The 10,471-nt window shown below is 59.0% G+C and overlaps 1 protein-coding gene across 1 annotated transcript in view; it reads left to right on the top strand.

Annotated features, from left to right (window-relative positions):
• The window catches only part of NCOR2 (nuclear receptor corepressor 2), a 210,424-nt gene that overhangs the window by 154,740 nt on the left and 45,213 nt on the right, over window positions 1-10,471 (top strand). Inside the window, exons 23-24 of the mRNA XM_011988891.1 lie at window positions 5,651-5,771; window positions 6,860-7,031. Of these exons, the coding sequence (XP_011844281.1) occupies window positions 5,651-5,771; window positions 6,860-7,031 (293 nt within the window). The remainder of the gene's footprint in view (window positions 1-5,650; window positions 5,772-6,859; window positions 7,032-10,471) is intronic.

The following is a 10,471-nucleotide window of genomic DNA, read 5'->3' as shown; positions in this document are numbered from 1 at the left end:
TGCTCCTCGGGCCCGCGGGCACCGTTGTCGAGGCGGCTCTGCTCCTCGGGCCCGCGGTCACTGTTGTCGAGGTGGCTCTGCCTGGGTGTTTTCTTGGCAGATAACCAGAGATAGTGGCTTTGATTGCAAAACCCCAAGCCTGCCTGCCCGCCCCTCTCTTACTCTTCAGAGAAGGTGTCTGGGTGCTTTTTGGCAGGGCCTGACCTTGTGAGTCCCCTCCCCCAAACCTCAGTTTTCTGTCTGTAAGGTGGGTGTGGATGGCTTATCGCAAGAATAACTCAGTGAATGCTGGGCCACAGTGGGTGCTCAGTGAGAGATTAGCTGCCCTCCTTTGGATCTGCTTTGGGACACCCCCCAAGAGGTCACCCCAAGAGAGGGCTGGAGTGCAGCTCCTTCAGCTGTCCCTCTGGCATTTTGGAAGATCATAACAGCAGTTGCACCTTTGTTACTTTATTCTGCAAGTGACTGATGGCACCAGCGTGCACCAGGCGCCAGGGGTGCTGGAAACTGCGCAGACGAGGCCCTGACTTCGGGCACTTACATTCTAGTGAGGGCGTGGAGAAGGAAACCATTGTTTATGGGATAAGTGGGTGATGGGAAGATGGGGCATGGGGAGCGGGGGAGAGTGGGCTGGTCAGGCGGGGAGGGCCTCTGGGGAAGTGACATTGGAGGGCAATGAGAGCCTTAGTGTGAGGGACAGCCATACCCCCGGGAACCACCAGTGCAAAGGCCCTGTGGCCGCATGAGTGTATGTCCAGTGGACAGCAGAGAGGCCTATAGCAGGGAGTAGAGTGGAGTGAGCAGCCCCGGGAAGAGAGGGCGGAGAAGTCAGAGAGGTGGGCAGGCCCCATGGGTGGGAGTGACGCGTCAGGGTTTTATCTTGGGGCCTTGGAGAGGCAAGGGATGCCTGTTCACAAACCAGCCCTCCCTCTCCCTCCCAGCCCTAGGGTGGTGGCAAGGATTATCCCAGCTTGATGACCATGGGGAAACTGAGGCAAGGGCTGGGTGGAGAGGGGACGTACTGTTGCAGGCCCAGCATGTTCCTGATGAATGTCCCCAGGCCCTTGTTCCCCTTCTCATGCCCACCCCCTTCTCCCACCCTGGCCTTCCTGAGTGGGAAGGAAAATGACAGTGAGGAGAAGGTGGCCCGACCCACTGGGCCCCACGTGCTAGTCACCAGCGTCCCCACACCCACCCACGGACAGCCCTTGAAGCTCTCGTCTCCACTCTCCAGATTGAGAAACCGAGGCACAATTGGCTAAGTCTTACGGTCAAAGAGGGGATCCGAGCTTTTGCTCGCAACTGCCAGGTTGGGTAGGCAGGACGGGGCCACTCCTGGACACATGCTCCGTGCCAGGCCCTGAGAGTCCCCGCCCCACCCAGGCCTCCAGAAAGGAAAATGGAAGCGGCTGCCTTCCAAGAAAACAAAGAAGAGAGGCTGGGCGCGATGGCTCATGCCTGTAATCGCAGCACTGTGGGAAGCCAGGTGGGTGGATCATTTGAGGTCAAGAGTTCAAGACCAGCCTGACCAACATGGTGAAAGCCCGTCTCTGCTAAAATACAAAAAAATTAGCCAGGTATGGTGTCACGTGCCTGTAATCCCAGGTACTAGGGAGGCTGAGGCAGGAGGATCACTTGAGCCCAGGAAGCAGAGCTTGCAGTGAGCCAAGATTGTGCCACTGCACTCCAGCCTAGGCAACAGAGCAAGACTCCATCTCCAAAAAATAAATAAATAAATAAAATGAAGGAGAGAGAGTGGAGAGTGGAGAGAGCCAGCCGGGAGGGCCTCTGGAGGCGCGCTTCTCCAGCACGGCTACGGGACAAGGGGTGGTCGGATGGGCCCTGAGCTCTGAGCGCTTTCCACCTTCCTCCTCCTCCACTGTTGGCAGCTGCTCTCTGGGGGCTTAGGACTCTCGTTCTCCTAGAGGACTTGAACCCAGCCCTTGTGTTGACTGTGGCCTTCTTTACCCATGAGAGAGCTCTGGCTGGGATCAGAAGACCTCTTGTAAACTGTAAAGTGCTACCTCTATGACCACAGTCCCCACTTGCTCTGGGGGCTCAAGAAAGAGGGATCTGGGCCTCTGTGTGTGCCCCCCAGAGGGTGCCTGCTGAGAGCTTCTGGGCAGCAGCCCCTGCCCCCCCCACCCCCTGCCAGTCTGACTGCCCACCCCCTACTAGGTGAGGGGCCACAGGGAAACCAAGGCACAGGGAGCTCTCAGGCCCCACACAGAAAGCCCGAGCTCCCGGGCAGATTGCATGGACAGTGGCGCCTCATGTTTTCTGTGTGTTATACCGTCATATTTTTTATCTCTATAGAATTATCTTTACACATATACAAAAGTTTGCATTTCAACCTTAAAATTTGTATTTTATTGTTTTTCTATTTGTACACACATAAAAATACTATTTTTACCGTTCATAGAGAAAATACAGCTGATACATCAAACCCTTTATTTTATGGCTAGCATGTAGTCTTCATTTCATTTTGTAACAGTGTAATTAAGATATCATTCATATACCATACATTGCACCATTTAAAGCGTATCGTTTAGGCCAGGCGCAGTGGTGCACACCTGCAGTCCTAGCCCTTTCAGTGGCTAAGGCAGAAGGATAGCTTGAGCCCCGGAGTTCAAGACCAGCATGGGCAACATAGAGAGACCTTGTCTCTACAAAAAAAAAGAAAAAAAAAATGCAGAAATCAATCAGGCATGATGATGTGTGCCTTTGGTCTCAGCAATTCCAGAGGCTGAGGTGAGAAGACTGCCTGAGCCCAGGATGTCGAGGCTGCAGTGACACTGCACCAGTGCACTCCAGCCTGGGTGACATAGCAAGACCCTGTCTCAAAAAAAAGTGTATCTTTTAGCTTTTCTTAGTATATTCAGTGTTATACTAAGAAAGAAACCCTGTGCCCATCCTAGTCACCCCCATTCTCCCTTCTGCCAGCCCCAGCACCCACTCATCTCCTTTCTCTCTGGATGGATTGGCCCATTCTGGAATTTTCACAGGAACGGAATCTACACCAGAGGCCTTCTGTGACTGGCTTGTTTCATGCACATCGTGTCTTCAGGGTCCACCCACGTCATAGCCCGTGTCAGAGCCTCATGCCTTTTGATGGCCACGTGTTCCATTGTGCGGACAGGGCACGCTTTGTCTCCCCGTTCATCTGTTGGTGGATGTCGGGTTGTCTCTGCCTTCTGGCTGTTGTGGGCTGTGCGGTGCTGCAGTGATGGGCGCGTACAGCTTTCTGCGTAGATGTTTTCTCTCATTTGCCTGGTGTGTGCCTAGGAGTGGAGCTGCTGGGTTTAGGGCAATGAGGACTCACCACCCTCTTTCCAAAGTGGCTGCGGCATTCTGTTTTAAATTTAAGCTTGCAAGTGCGAGCTGGTTGAAACGGATGGCAGTAGATAAACCTGGGGGAAGGGACATGGGGGTGGCGGCAGTTGAAGCCGCAGGCGGAGTATGCTGGGATGGGTGACTACCATCTGTTTGAACCTGGGTCAGGGTGCCTTGTCCTGAGGATGGCGGGGAGGGCACGGCTGGGCCCAGGTCCAGGGAGCGAGGCAGGGCAGCGGCCAAAGGAGAGGCTTTAGGTGGTCCTGGGAGATCACGCAGGGTCTAGACAGGTGGAGGGACGGGAGGGAGGAGAGTGGGCCGGTGGTGGGGGCGGTGGAGGTGCATGCAGAAGTCAGGGTGACCTTCCTCGTCTGGCCCCCGCCTGGGCGCCGTGGGCAGCCTCAGCAGGCGTCACCGAGTCTGTGTCTGCTCTCCCCGCTCAGCTGAGCGTGTGGCAGATGCGGGCAGCAGGCTGGTACCTGCAGGACAGTCTGGTCACATGCCGGTGGCCCCAGGGTCCTGCTATGGCAGACAGTGGAGAGGGGACTGCTGGCAGAGGCCTCAGCACCCTGGGCATGGGCCCTGCTCATCTGCAGGAAGGAGGTGGGTGCTTCTGGGCACCTGGCATCCCGCACTGGCAGCTGAGTGCTGGGGTGGTGTGAGCTGTGTCCCCGTTGTCACAGCTCTCACCTCGAGGCCAGTAGGCTGTGGCTTACGGTCTGCACAGGATGTTGTCACTGTGGTCACGGCACAGAGTAGAGGCTGTGCCGACAGGACCTGCTGGCTTCTTGCACCCAGAAGTTTTGCCTTCTGACTGAATTCCAGGCCCGTGTCTGCTGCCCTCACGCCTGCCATGTGATCATTTCACTAGCTCAGAAGACCTAGGACACAGACTGGGTTCTGCATTGCCTCCAAATACCCCCAAACGCAGGCCAGGCTGCTTCCGTACCCCCAAACGCAGGCCAGGCTGCTTCCGTACCCCCGAACGCAGGCCAGGCTGCTTCCGTACCCCCGAACGCAGGCCAGGCTGCTTCTGTACCCCCGAACGCAGGCCAGGCCGCCTCCAAATACCCCCAAACACAGGCCAGGCCGCCTCCATACCCACAAACACAATCCAGGCTCCCTCCAAATACCCCTAAACTCAGGCTGGGCTGCCTCCATACCTGCAAACGCAGTCCAGCCTCCCTCCAAATACCCCTAAACTCAGGCTGGGCCGCCTCCATACCGGCAAACGCAAGCCGGGCCACCTCCATACACCCAAATACAGGCCAGGCTGCTTTATGCCCAGCAAATGCAGGTTGCAGGAGGGAGTCAAGAACTGGGCAGCCCCGGGCAGCCGCACTGGGCAGGTGAAGGGTTCTCAGGCTGGAGCAGATCCAGTTCCTGCCCTCGGAGACCTCATGCCAACTGGGGAGCCAGATGGGGATTATGGCAGGTGTTGCGCCCAGTGTTGGGGCCTTGGAAATCCTGGAAGGCTTCCTGAAGGAAGCAGCACCCACTGAGCAGCTTGGGAGCCACACCTCAATGCATGCTCTGCTAGGCACCATGTGCCCTGTGTCAGCCTCTGGTTGTGCATCTCAGTAGCAGACAGAGGAAGGAACTGTCACTGTGGCTGACTGGTAGACAGTGGGCATGCCCTGCCTACCCCTCCACACAAAGCCTGTGGCCTGGGCCCTTGTTTTCATGTCCTCGTCCTTCATGGATAGTGTGTGGTAGAGATTCCAGGAAGTGGGTGCGGCTCCCCCACTCCTGCCTCTGTAACCGGAGCTCATTCGGCTCCATGCCCACTGTCCTGCCCTGGCACCCGAGCCTCTCAGATTCGAGTGATGAGGAATCTCTTGGTGAATCTCTTCATTACTCTGTCCCTGAATCGGGCTGATTCTTTGACTTTCTGGCAGCTTCTGGAGGGCCATGTGTGGTGTGGGCCCCAGGTCGGGCTTCTCTGGGATTTTCCTTGCCTGGGACTGTCTTTGGGGATGTTTGATCCCAGCCTGGGCCTCTAGCATTGCCCGGCTGGCCTCTCAGCCAGGGTGGGGAGGCTGGCTTGGCCCCTCATGAGGCCTGCAAGAACCAGGGGAGTGAGTGAGGAGGCACCTGCCTGCCCACTTGTGCCTCCCCTCCCCTGGCCCCAAACCTTGGTCTGTTTCCCCAAGAAAACGGTTGACATTGTCTGGGTGACCTGCACGTCACCTCGCGTCTCAGGGCCTTAGCCTCTTCCCCAGGGCTTGAGACAGGAGAGGCCGTCAAAACCCAGCAGCCCGCCACCTGGAAGAGTCCGGCTGCGGGCCCCCAGCTGATGATGCTCGTGTCCCCACAGGCTGCTGTCCCCAAGGCCCAGCCTCCTCACCCCGACTGGCGACCCCCGGGCCAACGCCTCGCCCCAGAAGCCACTGGACCTGAAGCAGCTGAAGCAGCGAGCGGCTGCCATCCCCCCCATCGTGAGTGCCCACCCCCAGAGCCCCGCAGAGTCCACCCTGACCTTGACTTTCCCGTTCATCGAGACAGAGAATCCCACGGGTGGGAGCGCGCACCTGCAGCCCAGCTCATCTGCTGCTGTTTCCTGGAGAAACCCCCATGGAGATGAGGTGGGAACAGCTGGGGAAGCTGGCAGGTGCACTGGATGGGGCTCCCGGTGAAGGCGGGGACTGGCAGCCTACCGCCTCCCCGCTTTCACCCTGCAGCACCCTTGAACCCCCACATTAGATACTGGGTCATGGGGAGGCAGGAGCTTCCCCCACCCACTCAGCTGTAGCAACAACTTGGCCAGGGAAGGGTGGGGCTTACCTGTTCTGACCCTGGGGCCCTCTGGGAACACCCCCCTGGAAGGTTCTCTCAGCTGGGTGGGTGGGCCCGTGGAGGTGCCTTCTCCAGGGAGGTGAGTCCGGGCTTCCCAGATGCAACTGGGGGTTCCGAGCTAAAAGAAGCTGAGCTGACCAGGCTGGTGGTCCCTCGGGGCTTTGAGTGATGGGCTCAGGGCGTGCCAGGCTGCACCGCCCAGTCCCCCAAGGCCCACAGAGTCCTGTTGCTCAGTCCTGGCTTCCCTGAGACCCAGAGGATTTGGGTCCACGGAAGGAGCTGGAGGAGAGGGTAACGGCAGGCTCCAGCCTCCTGTCTACCACCAGGCTGCTGAGCCAGGCTTTCTGGGGAGGTGGGCCCCCCTGTTCACCACCAGGCAGCTGGGCCAGGCTTTCTGGGAGGTGGGCTCCCCCTGTCCGCCACCGGGCAGCTGGGCCAGGCTTTCTGGGGAAGTGGGCTCTCCCTGTCCATCACCAGGCAGCTGGGCCAGGCTTTTTGGGAGGTGGGCTCCCCCTGTCCGCCACCGGGCAGCTGGGCCAGGCTTTTTGGGAGGTGGGCTCCCCAATGTGCTCTGTGCTAAGACCTCCCCTTCTTGCCCCACTTGGGACCTTGAGCATGTCACTGGCTTTCCCAGGCCTTGGTTTCCAGGCTGGTCACGTGCATGTCTCTCCCTGACCCTGTCACCGTCGGACACCCTCTGTGGATGCTCACTTCTGCCTGCTTTCCTCAGCAGGTCACCAAAGTCCATGAACCCCCCCGGGAGGACGCAGCTCCCACTAAGCCAGCTCCCCCCGCCCCACCACCGCCACAGCACCTGCAGCCGGAGAGCGACGCCCCTCAGCAGCCTGGCAGCAGCCCCCGGGGCAAAAGCAGGAGCCCGGCGCCCGCCGCCGACAAGGAGGGTGAGTCCACATCAGTGGCTGAGGGGGGCTGGGGCAGCAGGGGACTGACGGGCAAGGGACGTTTGTGTGTCCAGAGCAGCTGCTGCAACCCCCACGGCCACAGTGACAGGGAAAGCAAAATAAATGAATGGAACAGTTGAGCAGGCGGAGGCAGTTGGGAATGGTAGGGACTGCGGCAAACTGGAGAACTCATGTTTTCTCTGAAATGGGCATGTATTGGCCTTGGCCAAGAGTAACCCCGTGGCAAATCACGCCTGGGGTGGTTCTTCCAGCAAAGCCAGAAATCCATCTTCTTATGTGAAATCCCCCTGGTTTCTCAACACAGACAACTTCTCAAAATTTTCAAAAGCATTGTGAATACACAAAAACGTGTCTGCAGCCCAGCCTCTGATTTGGTGTGAATCAGTCCACGCAGGAGCTTCTGGAATCACAGATGGGGCCCAGCACCTGGCTGGCAGCAGCTCTGGGGCCTGGACAGGAAGGGCTGCCCTCCCCAGCTGGCATTCTGACCTTGCTCCAGGCCCAGGTCTCTGGGTTCACCAGGAGCCGGGAGAGGGGGTGACTCCTGAGCAGCTGTGTCACAGTGACTGCCCCGGGCACACCTCACTGTCATCACGTGAAGCTCAAGGTTAGGAGACAGGCAGGCGTAGTTGCTTGTTCTCTGGATCTTCAGTCTCTACCCCACTTCCCACTGGGCCCAAGAAATTCTGAACCTGTGTCCCCAAAGAGGCATCTTCTCCAGGTCAGCCTGGCATGCAGCAGGTGCTGTTGTGCCTTGCAGGTGTTGGGGGCTACCTCCCCAGAGGTTATCCACCCTGGGCTAGCCCGGGCGCTTGCTGGCGGGCTGTTCCAAAGGTCTGAGGGCAGCAGGACCCCAGGCCGACCTCCTGACCAGCACAGCCCAGGGACGAACCCGGGTGACCGGAGCTATCACCAGCTGTCCCCTCCCCACTGCCTTGGGTGTGACGTCCCCCTTCTCTTTTTTTTTTTTTGAGACGGAGCGTCAGTCTCGCCAGGTTGGAGTGCAGTGGCGCGATCTCAGCTCACAGCAGCCTCCGCCTCTGGGGTCCACCCGAGGCTGGTGGGTCAGGACATTTGTTTTTGTTTTTTTGTTTGTTTGTTTGTTTTTTTGAGACGGAGTCTGGCTCTGTCACCCAGGCTGGAGTGCAGTGGCCGGATCTCAGTTCACTGCAAGCTCCGCCTCCCAGGTTCCCGCCATTCTCCTGCCTCAGCCTCCCGAGTAGCTGGGACTACAGGCGCCCGTCACCTCGCCCGGCTAGTTTTTTGTATTTTTAGTAGAGACGGGGTTTCACCGTGTTAGCCAGGATGGTCTCGATCTCCTGACCTCGTGATCCACCCATCTCGGCCTCCCAAAGTGCTGGGATTACAGGCTTGAGCCACCGCGCCCAGCCGGGTCAGGACATTTGTTGAAACCCAAGGCCCCAAGCACCATGCTAGGCAGTGGGGGTTCGGCAGGGAGAAGGGGAAGTCTCTGCTGTGAGGAGCTGCTGTTTTTTTGAGTGAGGAGGATGTTAAACCAGGGAACACGTAATGAAGCAAGATGATTTTAGAGTCGTTCGTCCATCATGAGAAACAAAACGGGTTGAGTGAAGAGGCGGCTCCGGGAAAGACCCTGTTGGTGGGGGGGGGGCAGCCCCGCCACGGGAGATCTCTGGGTGGGCGTTGCGGGCAGAGGGAACAGCACGTGCAAAGGCCCTGGTGTGGAAACACGCTCGGGTGTGTGAGGAGTCGCCGGGAGTGGTGTGGCCGGGGAAGGGTGGGCGGGTGGACAGTGAGGGAGGTGGGGGCCAGATTGTGTAGGGCCTCTCAGGCCACAGCAGGCAGTGGATTTTTGTCTCAGGTGTGGCAGGGGCTGCTGGAGGGATTTGAAGTGAGCGTGTGTTGTGGAAGGGGAAGGGGGTGCTTGTTACCTGATTTATATTTTGGAAAGCTCTCTCTGGCCGTTGTTGAGTCAAGGGCAGAAGCAGGAGGTCACAGCGCTGCTCTTGGCAGGCGACAGAGGCTGCCTGAACTGCACAGGTGGCTGTGGAGGTGGAAGGAAGGGCGCATCGGGAGTTCGTTTTGGAGGCAAAGCCAGTGGGGCGTTGAACCCGGTGTGGGGATGACGCCAGGGATGTCTCGCTGGAACCGGGATGCCTCATGACAAGGGCTGGGCCGCCTGGGGCCAGGGTACAGTGTGTGGCCCAGGGGGTGGCTCTGGGAGATGTTGCGGGTTTGGGGCACCAGCCCTGGAAGGAGCTGTGTATCCATGTCAGGGGCCCCAGCAGCTTTGGCCAGCATCAGATCTGATCGGGGCTGGAACTGCACGGCGCCAGCCAGGTCCTGCCGAGCCAGGTCACAGGCCCCTGTCCTGGGAGAAAGGGAGCCACCGGCCGGCAGTTTCTGCAGCTGGCACTCAGCCTATTGGTGTGGCCAGGGCCTGTGCCGTTTCCTGGCCTCATTCCCCATGGGGACGGTGCACCTGGCGTCAGGCCCTGCATGCCTTTCTTGCACAGCCTGGCTTGCAGCTCAGCTCCCGCAGGGACACACATGAACTTGACACCCAGCGCTACCTCTCTGGTCTCTCAGGAAGCCAGCCTTCTCTGCCCCTGGCTCCCACACAGAGCGGCTCAGCCAAGCAGGTCCCTCGGGGCCCCCTGGGCCCAGCTGGAGGAACAGGTTGTCTCTCCAGGCTCTCGGCCGCCCGCCCAGCCTGGCCTAACCCCAGCTTGCCTTCCTGCATCGAGCAGCTCCCCTCCTCTCCCTCTCAGCTCTCTGGAACTAGGCTGGAGGAAGCACCAGAGGCATACAGGGCTGGGTAGCCAGAGGGGCGAGGTCCAGGGCGTTTGCAGGATCTCCAGATCTGAGGCAGGCCCTGTACAGCTGCCTCCACTGGGGACTGGTTAAGAAGGAGAATTCCCCTGCATCTGTGCCCCCCTGCCTCCTGTGGGCTGCCCACCTGGCCAGGGCACAAGTCCAGGGAAACTCAGTCTTCCGGGAGAGAATTGGGGGCGATTTGGTACACAGGCCTCCTTGCCCACCTGCTCTGCTCACGGCAGGCATCATGAATTGATCTTAGCACTCTCCTCCGCTGTCACACCCCAATGGGCCCTCAGAAGCTCCTTTGTTCATCTGGAGGTGGCGTGATAGATGACACCTGCCTGCCATTCCTGTCCCAGGACCCAGAGGCCTCTGTCATTCCCAAGTTATATCTCTGCTCAACTTCTTGGCCGGTTATCTCCCCCAGGATTGGTCCTCAGGGAGAGGTTCAGAGCTGAGGACAGATTTCAGCAAAGGGTGAGAGGCCGGCAGGAAGATGCCATGAAGCCAGGCCTGAGCCCCTGGGCCCTGCTGAGTTTATAGGATCTCCCCAGGCCTGAAATCTAGGACCCATCATTGCTTCTCTGCCACAGGCAGTGTGGCATAGCAGTCCGGGTTAA

The sequence above is a fragment of the Mandrillus leucophaeus genome, unplaced genomic scaffold (genome assembly GCF_000951045.1).
Source record: "Mandrillus leucophaeus isolate KB7577 unplaced genomic scaffold, Mleu.le_1.0 Scaffold34, whole genome shotgun sequence".
Taxonomy (NCBI): Eukaryota; Metazoa; Chordata; class Mammalia; order Primates; family Cercopithecidae; genus Mandrillus; species Mandrillus leucophaeus.
This window is presented reverse-complemented; position numbering and strand designations above follow the sequence as displayed.